General features: G+C 48.4%; 1 protein-coding gene across 1 annotated transcript in view; it reads right to left on the bottom strand.

The window, feature by feature from the left end:
• SMCHD1 (structural maintenance of chromosomes flexible hinge domain containing 1) overlaps positions 1-19521 on the bottom strand; it is a 2317253-nt gene that overhangs the window by 1971540 nt on the left and 326192 nt on the right. The window contains exon 12 of the mRNA XM_078687460.1: positions 13830-14013. Within this exon, the coding sequence (XP_078543586.1) occupies positions 13830-14013 (184 nt within the window). The remainder of the gene's footprint in view (positions 1-13829; positions 14014-19521) is intronic.

Genomic DNA, 19521 nt, shown 5'->3' with positions numbered 1-19521 from the left:
ACCATGGGTTGACCCCTTCAGGACTCCCAGACATTGTCTGCAACCTCTTCACGGATACCCCACCCAAACTACGAGTGGCCCAGTAAGGTGAAATCCAACCTCAATAGGTACCTCTGCATACGACCGCCCTGCACCCTGGAGAAGAGGGCCTGAGGAGCACCTACATCCGAAGCCCCCCAACTTACCGGCCCTGCTGTTGGTTTCTCCCAGAAGACTGCCTCGATCGAGCCTACAGCCAAAATCCAAAACCAGCAACCTCCATAGGATTGCATTATGCTACAGACCCCTCCTAAGCACACTGCACCTGGCCGCCCTAGTGCTCTGGTGATGTGGACTTGGTGCTGACTAGGGACCCCCCTTTGCCCAGACCTGAACCCTAAGAGCTTGGCTCCCCAGACCAAGTGGACTGCCAATGAGCAGCCCCCAACTGAGGTGCCCCCTAGCCCCATTGGCTAACACTGGCATCATGCACTCTGCACCCAGCCACCCTAGTGCCGCCGGTGGTGCTTTTTGAGTGCCTACCTGGAGCTTGGGGAACCTTGGTCCTAACCCCTAAAAACTCACACTTGTAAGACGTTTACTTACCTGTGAAACCGATGCACAAGTTACTACTTGTGTAACGATATATCTGTAAGAGACATTAGTTAGTATTAGATTCCTTACATTAGAATATCCCCAGGCGTCAGACTGGATCCGGAAATTTTTGCGTGGCAGTACCCTTGCGCGTCGGTAGGCGTCGTCTGCGGCTCCGCGTCCGTCGTCGGCGTCGTGGGCGCCGTGATGAAGTCGTCGGAGTACTTAGACGCCGCCTCCGCGTGCTGACGTCAGTTCTTAGACACAGCTTTTCCGCGCCAGAAACGCAGAGCCATGTTAAAAACCAACACTGGTTTTTTGTTCTGAATAAAAAAAACAACAACACTGGTGCCATTGAAACTAGGGCCCTGAAAGGGGACAACCCTAACCCTAGATATTGGTTTGCAGAACGGGGAGGATGGGTGGGTCGGTAAGGAATCTAATACTAACTAATGTCTCTTACAGATATATCGTTACACAAGTAGTAACTTGTGCATCTGAAAGAGACACGTTAGTATTAGATTCCTTTCCTTAGAATAGATACCCCAGCAATACCAACCCCGGTGGTGGGTCTGCGAACCAATAATCACACCAGAAAGTCCTGGAGGACGGAACGGCCAAAGAAGCCATCCCTCCGGACTTGGCTGTCCAGGCAGTAGTGTCTTGCAAACGTGTGCAGCAATGCCCACGTAGCTGCCTGGCAGATGTCTTGTAAGGGCACTCCCCTGCCCAGGGCAGTGGTAGTCGCCGTGGCTCGGGTCGAATGAGCCCGCAATCCAGCAGGAGGCTCCTTTCTAGCCAAGGAGTAGCATGCCTGGATACACAAGATGATCCACCGGGAGATGGTCCTCTTGTGCACCGCTTTCCCCTTCTTAGCGCCCACGTAACCAACAAAGAGTTGGTCATCCACCCGGAACTGGCGTGTGCGATCCAAATAAAATGAGAGCGCACGTTTTGGGTCCAGACGGTGGAGCCGCTCTTCCTCTTTAGAGGGATGCGGTGGCGGAAAGAAGGTTGGCAAGGTGATAGACTGCCCGATGTGGAAGGCCGTGACAACCTTGGCCAGGAAAGAAGGTTTGGTACGCAGCACCACTTTGTCCGGATGGACAGAAAGGAAAGGTGGAGTACAAGAAAGGGCCTGGAGCTCACTCACTCTCCTGGCAGAGGTGATGGTAACCAGGAAAGCAGTCTTCAAAGTCAGAAGGCGAAGAGGACAGTTGTGAAGTGGCTCAAAGGGAGCGCACATCAGAAATGTAAGAACCAGGTTCAAGTCCCACTGAGGCATCACAAACGGAACAGGAGGAAACGTGTGTGTGATGCCCTTAAGAAATCTATTAACAATAGGGGACTTGAACAAAGAAGGTTGATCAGGCAGCCTGAGAAAGGCTGAAAGGGCAGAAAGGTAGCCCTTGATAGTGCCCAGAGCAGAGCCCTGCTGGGCAAGAGAAAGAAGGAAAAGAAGGACCTCAGAAAGAGGGGCATTGAGGGGATCCACAGCCTTTGCTGTGCACCATGCCACAAATCTGTTCCACCTGCAGGCGTATACCGACTTTGTGGAGGGACGGCTGGCTGCCAGAATGATGTTACAAACTTCAGGAGGCAAGTCAAATGGCCTCAACTGTCGCCGCTCAATCTCCAAGCATGGAGGTGGAGACTGGACAGGTTCGGGTGGAGGACCGTCCCCTGCTGCTGCGACAGAAGGTCCTCCTGAAGAGGCAGACGAACCGGGGGATCGACTGACATACTGAGTAGCTCTAGATACCAGTACCTTCTCGCCCAGTCCGGAGCCACAAGGATGACTTGGGCCCGGTCGCGCTTGATCTTCTTCAGCACTCTGGGCAGAAGTGGTATAGGCTGAAAGGCGTACAACAGACCGCAACTCCACTCGCGACAAAAAGCGTCTCCGAGCGAGTGCCGCCTTGGAAATTCTCACTCTGGGCAGAAGTGGTATAAGAGGAAAGGCGTACAACAGAACGCAGCTCCACTCGAGACGAAAAGCGTCTCCGAGCGAGTGCCGGCTTGGAAATTCCAACGCGCAGGACTGATGACATTGCGCGTTCTCGTCGGTGGCGAATAGATCCAACCAAGGCTCTCCTCATCGCTGAAAGAGGCCTTGCGCCACGTCCGAGTTCAGACGCCATTCGTGATGCATCATGCACCGACGGCTGAGCTCGTCCGCCCTGGCATTCAGAGAACCTGCCAGATGTTGAGCCACCAGGGTCACGCCCTGGCGTTCCAGCCATTGCCAAAGGCGAAGAGCCTCTTGACAAAGGATCCACGACCCCACCCCGCCTTGTTTGTTGTAGTACCACATGGCGGTGGTGTTGTCCGTGAACACCTGCACTACACTCCCCCGGACAGAGGGGAGGAATGCCTTCAGTGCCAGACGAATCGCCCTGAGCTCCAACAGGTTGATGTGGAGCCGGGTCTCCGCCGGAGACCAGAGGCCTCTGATCTCCGCCTCTCCCATGTGGCCTCCCCAGCGCTGGAGGGACGCGTCCGTCACAACTACGTGCTCCGGTTGGGGAAGGGAGAGGGATCTGCCGCTGACCCAATCGCGGTCCGTAAGCCACCACTGCAGCTGTCTCGCAGTGCCCTCCGAGATCAGGACGTGGTCGGATAGGTTGCCCTGATGCTGGGCCCACTGAAACTTCAGGTCCCACTGCAGAGCCCGCATCCGCCACCTGGCGTGATGCACCAGCAGGATGCAGGAGGCCATCAGCCCCAGAAGCCGCAGCGTCAACCTGACCGAAACCCGGGATAACGGCTGAACGATGAGAATCAGAGCCTGAATATACCGGATCCGCTGTTCGGGCGGATAAACCCGAAACCGCGCCGAGTCCAGAACCGCTCCGATGAAGAGGAGCTTCTGAGGATGGCACAGGTGTGACTTCGGCACATTGATGGAGAACCCCAGCTGGTGCAGGAGGTCTGCCGTCGTCTGTAGGTGGCTGACGACTGTCTGGGGCGAGCCCGCCTTCAACAACCAGTCGTCGAGGTAGGGGAAGACTGAAACCCCTAACCTGCGCAGGTGAGCTGCGACCACCGCCATCACCTTTGTGAACACCCGTGGGGCGCTGGTAAGGCCGAAGGGGAGCACGGTAAATTGAAAGTGCTCGTGGCCAACCATGAACCGCAGGTAGCGCCGGTGGGCAGGCAGGACGGGGATATGAAAGTAAGCGTCCTGCAAGTCCAACACTACCATCCAGTCTCCTGGGTCCAGGGCAGCCAGGACCTGAGCCAGTGTCAGCATCTTGAACTTCTCCTTCCGGAGGAAGCCGTTGACGTTCCTCAGGTCCAAGATAGGGCGTAGGCCACCTTTGCCCTTCTTGGGTACCAGAAAGTAGTGGGATTAGCAACCACACCCTACTTCTGGCCCAGGAACGCGCTCGATGGCCCCCTTGGCCAAGAGGGCCGTAACTTCCTCCCGCAGAAGTCGCAAATAATCCCCTGATACACGGTGGTTCTGCGGTGGCATGGCTGGAGGAGTCGCCTCGAAGGGGAGGGAGTAGCCCCTTAGGACGATTTGCAGCACCCACCTGTCCGATGTGACAGTGCGCCAGTGGAGGTGGTGATGGCGAACCCTGCCCCCCACTGGCGTCACATGGGCCTGAAAGCACGGACTAGGAGGGTTTTGAGGCGGATGCTGCGGGGGAAGGTGTGGACTGACCTCGCCGCTGCCCCCGACCGCCCGGACGGCGGGTCCCACGGCCGCCACCGCGTTGGGTATTGCCCTGCGTAGCGTGGCTGACGGGGCGTGTGGGCGCACCCCTTCCGTGGCCACGAAAGGAGTGAAAGGCAGACGATTGCTGGCGCTGGCCCGAGAGGCCCAAGGACTTGGCCGTAGCCCTGGAGTCCTTAAAGCGCTCAAGCCCATGGTCTGCCTTGTCGCCAAAGAGGCGACGGCCATCGAACGGCATGTCCATGAGTGTGCTCTGGACATCAGCCGAGAAGTTGGCGGACCTCAGCCAGGCGTGGCGTCTGACCGCCACCGTCGTTGCCATCGCTCTACCTAGCGAGTCGGTGGTATCCAGCCCACACCTGATGGAATACTTGGCTGCATCCCGGCCCTCCACAAGGGCTTGGCCGAATTTGGCCCGTACCTCCAACGGACACTCTGGCAGCACTTCCGCGACCTTATCCCACACAGAGTGGGTGTAACGTCCCAAGAGGCAGGCGGTGTTGGAAGACCGCAGGCCTGGACTAAGGGATGAGAAGATCTTCTTCCCATACTGGTCATACCTCTTGGATTCCCTGTCCGGCGGGGCCGACGGGAATGCGGTCTGGGAATTGGAGGCCTGGATGACCAGGCTCTCGGGGGTAGGGTGGGAGGACAGGAAACATGGGTCGCCCGGGGCTGGGCGGTGGCGTCTGGCCACGTTCCTATCTACGGGCGAACCCGTAGCGGGCTTGGACCAAGTGCCCAGAAGAACGTCGGTCAAGGCCTCATTAAAGGGCAGCAGAGGCTCGGCCGAGCTTGAATGCAGTTTAAGGACCTCAGTGAGGAGGTTAGTCCTCACGGCCGCGACGGGGAGCTCAAGGCCCAAGGCCTTGGCAGCCCTCATCAGCACCACACTATAGGTTGCCCCCTCCTCCGAAGCCACGGTAGGAGGGGAGACAAAACCAGTGTCTGGAGAGGTGTCCAGGCCACTGGCCTCCCCAAGGTCTCCTGTCCAGTCCTCATGAGACTGACACTCCCTGGTCAGAGGGTCCTCAGACCCCTCCCAGTCCTCTTCATCACCCATCTCCTGAAACTCAGGGTTCTCAACTAATGGGGCCTGATCATAAAAGTGAAATTCACCAAACGACGTCTGGAGCGGCGCCCATCGGGGCCGTCCCGACGGCTGAACAGGAATGAAGGTGGAACCGGGGATGGCGCCGCCCGAGAACGGCGCCGGAGGCGACACCTGCGGGTTCGACGCCGGGGAGGTCGTAAGATCCACCGGCGACGAACCAGATCCCGAAGGAGGTCCAGCGGCGGCTGCGGCGCCGGGCCCGAAGGCGCCGGCGGCGCCGGGACAACTGAACCCCTCGGCGCCGGGCCCGAAGGCGCCGGCGGCGTCGGGATAGTGGGGACCTGCGGCGCTAGGGGCCCCAGACGGGTCCGCTGGGCCTGAAGGCGCCGCGGAGCCCGTCGGAGGAGAGAGTTTCCTCATGGCCATGAGGAAGCGCTCGATCTCCTCCTGCGACGCGTTCAGCCCAGGGACCGGAGGGTGTGGAGCTGCACGCGGCGCCCGCGACTCCGACGGAGCCGCGTGGGTGGTGTCACCCGAACCCCCGGCCGCATTGTGCGAGCGTCGGGGGGAGTCCGAAGAGCGATGACGCCGCTTGGACTTCTTGTGCCTCTTACCTGACGACGACTTCGACCCGGAGGAGTGCGGCCTACCCTCGGAACTGTGGTGGCTCCGAGCCCGCGACCTGTCCCTCGACCTCCCATGGGATCGGGACCTCTCGCGGCGCGGGACCGACTGCCGGAGTTCGAGTCGCCTGCGGGACCGCTCCCGCCTGGCTTTCGAAGAGAGGGCCCGGCAGTCGGAGCAGGCCTTGTCGTCGTGGTCGACGCCCAGACAAGATAAACAGACGCGGTGAGGATCCGTGACCGACATCAGGCGGTCGCAATCGTCACAGTGCTTGAAGCCGGGCATCCCTACGGCACCGTTCGGAGTCGAGAGACTAGATATACAATCAAAAAGTGATCAAAAAAGTTAGTCAAAAATTGACTAGGGTTACTGCTTTTTCCAGATCTGCGCTTGCTGGCGCGGAAAAAAGAAGAACTGACGTCAGCACGCGGAGGCGGCGTCTAAGTACTCCGACGACGTCATCACGGCGCCCACGACGCCGACGACGGACGCGGAGCCGCAGACGACGCCTACCGACGCGCAAGGGTACTGCTACGCAAAAATTTCCGGATCCAGTCTGACGCCTGGGGATATTCTAAGGTAAGGAATCTAATACTAACGTGTCTCTTTCAGATAACCATTTTACACCCATAGAAACCCATGTTAAGATATTTTGGGCCTAAAATGTTGAACTGATGGTTGTATGGAGAAAAGAGAACTAAACTGCAAAGTATTAAAAGTCTTACTTACCGTGTATTGTGAGATCCTAACGTGAGGTATCTAGGCATACCACTCCCAGTACTCAAAGTAATCTCAAAGTAACTACAAAAGTATTCTGAAAGTAATTATTGTGCAAGTCAAACTGCATTTTAAAGTGATACAAACCTGAGACAACTGCAAATCCATCCTCACTTGCATTTCTGTGTAAAAGTTTACAATTTAAAGTATATTTTACCTACCTGTACAAAGTCCTGCTTGGTTCTAGAAATAAAATAAAAGTATACCTTTTTTATACTTATCCAATTGGTCTGGGTTCAGTCTCCGAGTGTGTGTATCAGTCTTGATTGAGTGAAGACAATAAATACTTAACACACCCTCTGAACATGCCTAACTGCTCGCCCACACTACCACAAAGAGAGACCTGTTAGTACTTACCTAATTTAGCCTCTGCTACACCTATGGGGACTCCCTAAACTCTGTGCACACTATACCTCACTGTGGTATAGTAAATACAGAGCCAGCTTCCTACAACGTCCAAAAGGGCTTCATTGAATGGGAGTAAGAGTTCTGAGGGGGTGACTCCCGGCTGAAGCACCTCGGTCAAGACTAACACAGACTGCCACTGAGAGTAGGTTAAGGTCCAGGACCTCAGCTCAGCCACCAGTGCAAACAAGGCTCCCTCCTCCGTAGCCACAGTAGGTGGGGAAACCAGGCCAGTGTCAGGTGAGTTGTCGAACCCACTGGCCTCACCCGGTTTCTCATACCAGTTGTCCTCCTCAACTGGATCTTCTCCATGAGGTTCCACATACTCCTCCCAAACGTCTCCCTCACCAAGCCTATTCATCAAATAAGGCCCTAGCGCTACTCCGGGAAGGATATCCTAGTTTGCCGCCAGAAGCGGGGTTGGCTGACGCCCATTTGGCTCCTAGTCGGAGTCGAGAATGAAGATGGGATGGCGCCACCTGGGGACGTCAGTGGCGACGTGGGCGTCAGCACTGGAGAAGACACCAAGGAAGGTCTCAGTCTCGAGGGCTGCTCTGCTTACGGATCCAGCATGGGATCCTTAGGGCCCGATTGGTGACAAGGCCGAACCTGCCAGAATAGTCCAAATATGGGCCCCTCCCCCGCCCATGGGTCCCGTACAGGGGCGGGACGAGCCACTCAAAGATGAGGGGCATAGCCTCAAAATTCCTACAGATTCCTTCAGCTGGGCGGGGGTCATTCTGGCTCCAGTAAAATCTGGGAAGCAAAGAGCGAAGCCAGGTTCAGGCCTTGCCGATTTGCAGGGCCTGGAGTGCTGATGCTCTCTCATCGGATGACTTTGACAGACAAGGGAAAGTCGAAGAGTGTTTTGACTTCTTCAACTTCTTGTGGGACTTACCAGACAACTTTGAGTGCAATGAGGAACAATGGGAGGGGCTTAGTGAACAGTCCATGGACCTCCCACATGCCTGGGACCTTGGATGGCGTGGAGTTGACAGATGTCGGGCATCAACGAGCTTGCGGGATCACTCTCAGAACCTTCAGGTGCATGGCTCAGCAGTCCTCACGTCCTCAGTCATGTCCCAGCTACAAGCACCACAAACACACTATGTGGGGATCTGTCACCGACATTTGCCTATGACAGGTCCCACATGGTTTGAAACCAACCGGTTTCATGGCTGACATCCTCACAATAGGAGATGAAATCTCACAAAAAAGGTTGATAAAAAGTCAAAAAAGGGTAGTCAAAAAGTGACTGAGGAGTAGCTCAATTTGGAACAACACTATCTGGTGCGGACAGGAAATAACAGATGTCAGCACACTGAGATGGCGCCTCTATAGGTACCGTGCACATCACTTCCGGCACAGACGACGCAACACCAAACAGTGCCTCCTACCGGTGGCGCCGAGGTACTGCTCAAAAATCAAGGGTAAAGAACCTGCGGCTAGATGTTTCCTGGTCTGTAGATCTATGCGACAAAATATGGATTAAACTACGTAAATCCTCCAGAGCAGCAAATACTGCCCAAACACTCTTCTTTATTTATAATCGCCTACTACTGTCACCACTCACCCTCAGTGGGAGACATCCTGGCACCTCAGATAAATGTTGGACTTGCTCCTCATCACATGCAAATTTATTTCCCATGCTTTTTAAATGCACCTCAGTTCACAACTTTTGGATTAAAGTATGGTACCAGATCAACCTTATTTTCTCCTCAAATCACCCTTTTTCTATTCCACACATTTTCTTAGGTAGTATCTCACTCATCTGGGAACATTGTACCTTTAATACGAGAATAATAGACCTGTTATTGGCAGTGGCCTTTCAGCAGATAACCACACATTGGAAAGATTCTACCAAAATATCGTTCCAGGCATGGTGGTATGCGGTCTGTTACAATCAGACTAGATACAACTTTCGTTTACCCAATACATTTAGCCTCAAAACGGAGAGAAATCTGGGATCCAGTTACATTATTTCTTGATATCAGTGCTAGGCGTTCTTTGTCTCGTACTCCCTTTCAACAAGAAGTTGCCAAACCTCCATAACTTCCTCTAGATTGATATCTCTTTTTCTTTTTATTCTTACTTATCTCATTTTACTCAAATGTTTCCTATTTGCTTAATTGTTATATGATTATAACTCGCCAATTATCTCTGCATTTTGTTTTGCTCTATTCAACTGTTTCTTTTGAAGCCACTTTCAAATGTTACACTGTATGTTTCTTTAAATGCTTTATATTTTTATTTTTATCCTATTTGCATTAATAAACTTGTCTTGAACTGAAAACACAAGGGAGAACTCACCTGGCAATGAGTCTTAACTAGTGCAAAACCTGTACTGGGTTGTTTGTGTTCTGGTTCAGGGAGGACCTAGACTGGCAGTTAGGACTGGATTCTTCCCATAAAAGCAGGTTCAAGACTGATTTGCATATAGCTGGGTCCAAACTGATGTGGCATGGTGTGCAACTAATAATGGACTGTGATGCGGCCTCAGTAATTTCCAGTGACTGAGATTAATTCAAGCATTCCATCCATCACTTTATGGTACACTTTGTGTGGTACGTACAGATGCAAGCGTCTTTTATAGCAAAACACTTGGGAGAACTAGACTGACTGTTTTCTGTTACTACTGCACATCACCTTCCCACCACAGGCTGAACTTGCCAATTTCAATATCTCGCCCTTGGTTTTGGGCTCAGCCAGCGTCTTCAACATCCTTACGGAGCTTGATGATTGTGTGAGGCTTCTGGCGCTGATCCTGCAGCATGTTCAAATATGTTCCAGCATCACCGTGCTTATGTCTTTGCATTGAGGGGCAGTTGCAATGCTTACTCACAAGAAAAGTAAACTACATACTACTTGTACCTCACTGTGCATTTTAGTGCATTCACTCCAGGTGTCTAGTCAGCTTCTCTTTGGCAAGCTGGTTGGAAAACATGTTTTAAGGAAATAAACAGAAAGGTAAAAATATTACTGGACACAAGAAACCGTATACTTGCAAATTTATAACACATTATCCACACCAAGGATGATTTACAAGTTGTAACTCCACCACTTATATCTTGCCTCGGAGAGGCCCAAAACCTATTGACCAAGAACAGCGCACAGACATTTTTGAAAATCATTTAGAGACACTTGATGGTCCGAATTTTGGATCAGAAAGGCAGAAAACATCGCTAATAAATTAACTCAGCGACCGACCTTTGAAATTTTTACTACCAGCATTGAACAATCAAGGAGCAGGAACTAAGGATAACTACAACAAAGCCAAACAGACTACAGAAAGGATCTACTAAAGTAATGTTTATAGACATGGTTGAAACATACATTTTAAAAAGAATGTTTATAGAGGGGGTAAAGTGCACATAGCGAGGATGGCACACCCATTTTGCAGGGGATCTATCACTATCACTTGAACATTACTAATCCAAGTTATGGTGATAGAGGACAAGGATTTGGATGGAATGTTGGTTGGTTACAGGTTAGTATTTGGTGAGTGCACACACCGTGCTTAGGACAGTTATGAGTGAGGGTGATGTTCTGGTCTGACACAAGTTGAGTAGAGTTTCAGTGTTGATGAGAGAGGAGGTGAGAGCTATGCCAGAGAAGATTGTGCATAAGGGGAATAACAAAGCCTGTAGGCGTGTCAGATAGTCTTTTGCTCGTAGTTTTAATAAAAAATGTACACAGAAAGTTGAGATTTTGTGCAGATATCAAATAGGCCAGTTTCTACTTCCAAACATTAACAAGATGGTCTTGATAATTGAAGGGTTAAGTTTATTTCTAAATTAGATATACGAAGTGTGTATTGCCAAATTGACTGAAATACTGATTTGAAGGTTTCAACAGCATTTATCATAACGTGGGGGTGTAGCAGTTGAACAATTCCCCTGTGGTCTAGCCTCTGCAGTCAATGTATTTAGTGTATGATGTGCAATATTTCAAACTCCATTATCAGGTGGTATTCGTTCATCAAATAATTGCTTTTTGGAAGAAGGAAGGAGCATCTTAAGGTTGGTTAAGGAGCATCTTAAGGTTGCATGAAAGGGGGATTTGGATGTACTGGAAAACGTTGGCATGATTTAACAGGAACTGCTATACATTTATTGAAAACTAAATGGAATACTTGGGAAACAGTTCATACTGTTAGACCAAGATATTTTGAGAATTATAAATTTAGCTTAAGACTGAAAAATAAGCATTTACTGATGGGAATTCTGCCCATAAGACTGACATTGTGAGAGGGCAGCTGTGAAAGGGGAAATAGTTTGTTTGGGAGTCATACCATCATGAAGAATTTGACAGTATTAAGGAATAAAATTACCACAGAAGTTTTAGCATCTTTTGACATTCAGAGAAAAACATGCTTAAAAGTAGACGTCTGTATTGCTGAATTTTGGTCGCAAAGAGACCATGGTGCTCAGAAGACTGGTGCCCTGGCCTTATTTTCTGACAGCAGCTGAAAAGGAACTATTCAGTGATTGAGAGGAAAGTATGACCACAAACTACTAGAAAGGGAGTTACAATCTACTGGAGCAGTTAATGGCTCCGCAAGTTTAGTCAGATAGGCTATCTGTGATGCATAAGGCTTGCTGCACTATCTATGAAGCATATAGATAAAAAAGGAGAGGGGATTGTCTTTTTAGAATCCAGTTGAAATGAGACTATAGGGACTAGAAGATTGTTGAATGTATTATTCATAAAGTACAGTAGCGAGTGTGCAGGATGCTCTGGAAGAGAATGAAGGTACAGTAAGTTGGGAAGTATCAAGGTCAGCAAATGAGAGGGATCTTGCCACACAGGATTTATTGAAGTGAGAAGCAGGACAGAGTTGTGTGTGGGTTTGTGTAGTCATTTGCTAAAATGGAACAGAATTATCTGTTGGTGATGGTGACGACAGGCAAAGTTGGTTCCTCTGCAAGGATCATGAATAGACTGGTTGTTCTGGTTTCATGAAGGGCACCTGGGGCAAAATCTAACAAAGACAATGTTGAAGGAAATGTTTTGATGGTCTTGGGGGTCTAGTATCTATATTGGGGGAGGAGTGGAAGGAGAATAAAAAGAGGCAACGTAGGAGGTGCACCCATTGAACATTTGGGAGAGCCATGTGGTACAGGGAAACATGCTTTCATTGATTTTATATGCCCAATGAGAGGATTACCGAAAGTGTGAAGGGTTGAAATGCATGCAATCGCAAGGTCATGAAAAAGATATTTTTTTTAAGAGGTTATTACCCTGAGTATAACGAAGGAATTGAGAAAGGTGTTTATGAGAAAAAATATACCCATCTTGCCCAATGACTGACAACGGTACACAACTGACTGGGTGAAATGGAAGTTTTTGGATAAATACGGGATCGAACATTGTACAACATCTTTATACAAACCCCAGTCGAACAGCATAGTGGACAGAACTAACAGATTGCTGAAAGGTGTGTATCAGACATGGCTGAATAGTGGGCTTCCAGCAAAGTACCTACACTTAATGTTTTATTTTTTTGAGAGACAAAGAAGCAATCACAAAACTCGCTCCAGCATGGCTTTAGGAAGCTGTCAACGTGGATGAGGCAGTAAGCAGAATTGAGTTCGTGATTAAATGTAGCTTAGGGAGGGGAAAAAAGTTAGCTGCGCGATTGGGTAAAGGCGACACCAGGAAGGCGAGATAAAGGTTTGTCCAACTTTGTGGGTGAGGTGTACATGGGGAAAACACTGTTTACTGGCGTATAAGAGAAGCAGAGGATGACCAGAGGATGTTTAAGTGTGTGTGTTGGGAGGAGGGGATGTAGAAAGTTGTAGTGGGGTTGCGTTAATGGATGATTATGAGTGTTGGAAGACAACATAGTGATTTGTTCGATGGTGTAGGAGGAAGGAGAGGTGATGGTAATTATGTCCTTAATTGATGTCTTGTTGCTCTTCTGTATTACTGCTTAGTTAATGGGAAGCGCCTTGAGATCCTTACGGGTGAGTAGCCGCGCTTTACAACAATTGACTGATTGATAGGAAGGGTATTGTAATTTAGTTTTACCTTTTGTTTTGTTCATGAAAAGGGAAGGGGAACATGAAATGTATAACATTTTATGGGATTGTGCACTCTGTACTGAATTTTGGGGTTCCACACTTGTCAGTAGTGCATTTGCTTGCAAGAGGGACATGACACAGTCTGCTGACCTAATACAGTCTAATTCATCTTTGTAGCATCTATCTCCTTCACTGATATTGGGAAGTGAATGAATCAACAAGTCAATGTTAGGCAGGTAAGGAACCTCATGGTCAAGCCCAAAAAGGGCAGAAAAATAGGATATTATACCTATTAAGGACCAAGATCCCCCCAAAAGGTGAAAAAGTGAATCCAAATTTCTTTGGTATTTTCCTGCATAATTGTTTTTAGTCCTTTTGGAAAAGACACATGTCGACACCCAAAAAATAAAAAGAATGAATGTGCAATTAGGTCTGTAGGAAGCGTGACAGATAATCAGAAAAAAAGCATGCTGACTGACACTTTAAAAAAAAACTTCAGAAATAATTGACAAACAAAGGGAAACATTCATGATTACGCTTTTAGTGTGCAGAGCTAGTAAAACTGCAGTCATATGCCACCGGAAATTCGAGTAGCATATATTCATGGATTGTTAAATTGCCAATTTAATAGAAACAGTTTAACCTTCAAACAGTATATATTAATTGGAAATAAACACCAATCCTCTCTCACCTGCCCATTAACGATCCTCGTGTAAAGGGTGTCTTTGTCTTTTAACTTCATTTCCAAATCCATAAAAGTCAGCTTGTTTGTGCTGACTTGGAATTTGTCATTGGTAAATAAAGCACCAGAAATTCTATTGTAGCATTCTATAGGGCCAAGTCCTCTCTTCTTTGGAGGTGCACACCATTCAAAGCTTTAAAATCAACAAGAAAAGAAAGGCTAAGTTAGAAATTACTAGGAAATATCTTTTCTCCATTTCACTCCTTGATACCATTATTACCACATACATAACGAGTATTGCATAGAAAATATCAAAGTTACTCAGCATACTAACTCCAGTTTTTAATTTCTTCAATCCTTTGTGTCATACCAATTGGAAGTTCTATCACGGCATTAAAGGCAAGGATGCATAACAATTTAGAAGCTCTCAAAGCATAGCTGCTGGTAGCCTTGTAACAGGTACCTATTGGCTGTTTGAACTCTAACATCTACTCCAATCATCTCATTGTCTTTTTTCCTACCATAAAGTGTGGAGTTTGGCAACTTTTGGATATAAACTGTGAGGTTGTTCTGCACGTGGGATGAATGACTCCTGAAACCATGCCTCGCTGCCTCTAACAGTATGGTAGCACAACACTATGTTCAGTTTACCAATCCAAATACTAACCTCTTGACTCCTCCTCTTAGATAAAAAAAATCCAACTTCTCCTGTTATAGGACTGCACAGCTTTCAATCCCGACAATTCGAGAAGGACGTTGTGCCAATGCAATATAATGTAGGCAATTCAAGCACCAGATGACCAAGTGGGAGGTGGCGATGGAAGGTGGGTTGGTTGCTGTAATCAGCCTGTGACATGACTTTCATGGTTTAAAACCAGAATTTGGCAGCCAAAGCTGCCCAATGCACCAGTAGAGAAGAATAGTAGGGTAACTATAATGAATACAATCAGAAATATTATGAAAACAAATGAAAATACCTATGCTGTAGGAATCGTTCAGCAAGAGAAACACTAACCAGTCTAGATAGAAGTCTCAATGGTAAAGTAACCTATTGTTAACCTCCTCTTTATCGGTTTAGAACCAAATCGGGTAGCCTTGCCTTTTTAGCTAGGGGAGGACCTCTGAATAAACCCAATTCTTATAGCCACCAATATATCAAAGACTACAACTTGAATTGTTTTACAACTCTTATGCAACCAAAAAGAAATATTAATGCAGTGTGTGGAAATGTAACACCAACTGTACCTTCAACAGATCCAGTTAAAAATGGCCAAGTGGGAATAAGCGTGCTTCTCAAGCCTTACATCTATTACAATCTATATGCAAGCACTGTACACATCTAATGTAGGCTTCAGGGTCCTCATGATAGACTTAAATGTAGAAAAGTTTGCTTTACATTTAACTGCAACGATGTCCTGCAGGTCTATACACAGAAGCAATCACAATGTTTATCTTTAAATATCTACCAAAATGTGTACCCCATTAGCAGTCACCAATAAACCACCAGATGTTTTTGATGCCTTTCCACTGGAAAGCAGATGTGTAAAGTTTGACAGCAGCAAGGCCAGTGCAGGATTACCTCTCCTTCCTCCCTAAGGTGTTGAGCACAGCATCTACATACCACATTGGCATGTTAATTTGGATTCCAGCAACAGATTCAATCAAAAGTAATACACAAAAGGGAAAATGCTCTCTACTTCTTTAGGCCAAGGCCTCAAGAAAGAGTATAAAGAGAAATGGGACAGTGGGCATCCATGCCAAGCCCCATACAGACATAGAACCTCTCTAAGAGTCATCCATTTATTCTTATTCTCATGCTAGGATCTGACAGTTCGCCATCATTGGTTTAGGAAATGCACACCACAGTTTGGGCTCTGAGTATATTATGAAGGAAGGCTCAGTCCCCTCTGTTTAATACCTTATCGCCAAAGGAGGGCCTTCTGTGCTTTATCTCCTTTGTTTCTCCCTCTAATTTTACTCCCTTTCATTTTACCCCTCACAAACACCGCTTGGTCTGGATGGGCCTAAATTGGCATGTATCTGTCCAGACTTTTTATCAAAATCGAAATCCAGATTTTAAAGTGCTGATTGAGGAGGGAGGCAGGCCAACCCAATGTGGTCAAAGTTAGATTTAAAAATTAGGGCGGAGGGAGAAGGAAGAGGCTGACTAGGACCTAAGATGGCCACAACTCTGGTGAGTTGCTGGCGCACGCTCCTCGTGGTCACTTGTTTTGGATTGCTGATGCTGCCAAGAGCCTCATTAGGAGAGATAGTTTAATGGAAGCCCCTTTGGAGCCGACACTGAGGCCCTAATTAAGGCATGATTGTCAACCTTCAACACCCACTTGCTCTGTGGATATATGAGGCTCAGAGCAGGCCCTTGGAGAACAGACCAGCAGAGGCAACCCAAGTGCTGTCTTGGAGTTTCAACGGCGCACAGAGAACACCAATCCCCACTAGAAATTAGCCGAGAGTGATTTATGGAGGTCTGGCAGGTGGCCAAGCCAGCTGTGGAAGATCGACCTTACATTTAGTAGGCGACCATCAGCCTGAACCATTGCGTGCTGCGAGGGGCTGGTTCACCAAGCGGAGAGCTGCATTGCTTCCTGGGTGAAACCGTGCTGGATAATGCGTAGTTGGTTCCCAAGCGTGTGCACCCAGGAAGCACTGCTGGATACGATAAGCCACCCACCCCCACCAATATAGCCATTTCCATCTATTATCAGGCTTTGTTCTGTAGTATTACAATGCCAGGGTGCCAAAGACGTGAGGAGGACTTCTTTCAACCAAGGAACAGGGCCTACAGAAGAGACAATAGTGTTGAGCAACAGGAGTCTGCAGAGTTATCTAGTCTAACACAGGGGGAGAGAGCACTCCTGCATTCCATCAAAACTATGGGAGCCGATTTGGCATAAAAAAAGGCACCCTAGCTACAGACTCCCAGGCAAAGTTTAAGGACAAGAGCGAAATTAGAGTAAACGACAGAGCCCCTTTAAGAGTTGCAGCATTAATCCAGGGCATCTGATAACACAGTTAAAGACTTCAGGTACCTTATGGAACAGTTCTGCTTCTTAGAGTCCGCAAACTAGATGACACAGCGTTCTGCCTACAACCAAAGGCTGGCAGCGTAAACAGCCTAAGACAAGTAGTACACAGCTAAATGCCTAGAACCCGGGGGACGGCAGCGATGCTTGGACCATTTTAAAAGATGAAGAGAGCAAGATAAACCATATGAAGAAAAACACAAAACAATATAACCCACCCTCCACCCCCCACTCCTCCGCACCTGCTTCATGCAACATTTTCATTTAGAGCTGTCTTATGCTCCTACGGGCCCCTTGTCTGTATCCAACACTAAGGGGAAGGTATATGCAACTTCTGTGCATCCCGGGGGAATATATGCAGGTATTTCAGGCAGGTCACTGCCCTAAATTCTACAGAAAGGATTCAGATAAAGGGGGCCAAAAAGTCAGGGTAGTCAGCCGCTCTGTTCTCGACAGTGTCCATCGCAAAAGAAAACCATAGTTTGTGTAACCATGAAACATGATTCGGGAATATCTCGGACCCCCAAGGCGCGAGGATCACTTGACGCACTCTATTTAATTCAAGAGCCATTTGCAGACTGTGAGAAGTTGGCCTGGTATATGCTCTCCACTAATTAAAGTGGGCACCTTGCATGAGTCCAAACAACCCTTATGGTGATTTAAGAGGTCAAAGATAACCTGTGAAAGCTATCCAAGTGGTAGCTGTGGAGAGTAGCCTTTAGGCTTCTTGAAGGAATGTTAAGCAGCTTGTTTTACCAGAATGCAACCTTATTGTATTGGTTAAATGAAAGAAAAACCACACAGTAGTCATAAAAATATGTATTTATTATTATTATAACACACTAATTACGTCACAGTATCTGCTACACACAGATGAACACAAAGCACATAATACTGTAGCACAGAAACAATTGTAAGTAGCACTAATACACAGTGGGCTCCAGGGGAAGACCAAACCATATACTAAAATAGTGGTATAAGAACCACGACTCGAGTCAAGACAGTGTCTAGAGGATGTAGAATCGCTGGGACCCCAAGGAACCACCGAAGGTGAGTAAGTAGGGACCCCACAGAGGAAGGGTGCAGTGTGGAAAGAAGACGGCAGGCGCGTACAATTCTATACGAAAGTCTCAGTTGCAGTTTTAAAGTTTGAGGACCCTTCTGAGTGGACTTCGAAGAAACCCAGTGGAACTTAAAATGGTGGAGAGCGACCGCACCTGTGGATACCGTAGTACGTTACCTATCCCAGGGAATCTGGATGCATAGGGCTAAAGTGGCATCGGTAACGGCCGTCGATCTCTACAGAGGACTTCGAAGAAGAGCCTCTCCTGGGAAGAAGAAAAGTGTCCGACAGAATCCAACGGTGGATTCTTGATGAAAAGTACCTGAAAGCACAGTGGACAGAGTATGGGTCACTCCGGAGTGACCAGGGGCTTGGTAGACGAATGCCCACCGATGTTGGGTGCTTCAGGTGCGTGGAGGGGGTTCTGGACTCTGCAGCCACTGGCACCAGGAGACGTCAAGGATGACCATGTGCCGGATACGAGCTGTCCCACGAAGGATGTCGAGTGCTGAGGAGTCGGTGTCCAACTGGAGCACCAACAAGCCTTGGCAGCGGTAGCCCACGAAGATGGTCAAGAAAGGTTACGGGGGTTCGGTCTGGGGAGCCAGTCTTTAGTCTGGGATGAGTCGCAGTCATGCAGTTGGAGGGTGGCTGTCACAGTTGAAGAGCATCGCGCCTTTTGTTTGTGCAGGTCCGGAGGTCACAGAAGCGGGTTTCTTCTTTGTCCTCTTTTGTAATTCAAATCAGAACTGCCAGGGCTGTGCCTTAAATCCTAGATTATGGGGTGTAAGGGGTTTGGGTTCAAGTAGCCAATGGGCTATTAGCCCCAGTGGCTAATCCGCCCGATGTAACCACACTGTCTATCGCTATCAATCTATCGCCCTCACTCTATCTATGCATTTTTAATACAACAACCATTCCGATTTTGAGAAGAGTAAACATCTCAATGCCCATTAGATTCCCCATGTTAGACTAATGTTCTGATTTATTACCTTTGCCTCAAACTGTAAAGCGCTCTGATATCCTTCGGAATCGTTTGCACTATATAAAACTTTATAAATAAATAAATAAATCCAGGGGGGTAAAACATTTTCTACCTGAAACCCTCTACTATACCACTTTTGAAAATGGCAGAACCTTCCTTGGCTTTAAAGACTATGTACTCCACCCTAGGGGTGTGCCTAGCCTTCTGGGTGTACACATCCTGACTACCTAGTTTTCCCGCCTGCCTGCAAATGTGCCTGGGGGTAGAGGGTTTGCTGTCCCTTCTTTGGGAGGGTGCCTCGATGCATATCAAAGGTGCAAGGTTTGAAGCTCACCGCTTTTAGGGACCATTTCACTAGCCATCCTGTTAGGTAGGGAGGGGTCATCTCTTTCCCAGGCACACCTTTGTTTCTGACTTCTGACAGAGTTCGCAGGTCCTAGCAAGGGGTCAGATTCCGGTCTTGAAGGCAGCAGCTGCAAGGTGTCAGCCAGTGCACAGGAAATACTGAGGCAACAAGATGGGCAACCTCTAAGGTAGCCACCTAGGTGTAGATCACATTAACTCTGGCATGAGAGTCATGGCAGGAGTGATAATACAAGTTGTCTGATA

Source organism: Lissotriton helveticus, chromosome 4_1 (assembly GCF_964261635.1).
Source record: "Lissotriton helveticus chromosome 4_1, aLisHel1.1, whole genome shotgun sequence".
Taxonomy (NCBI): Eukaryota; Metazoa; Chordata; class Amphibia; order Caudata; family Salamandridae; genus Lissotriton; species Lissotriton helveticus.
Note: the sequence above shows the minus strand (reverse complement) of the source record. Positions and strands in the feature narration are given on the sequence as shown.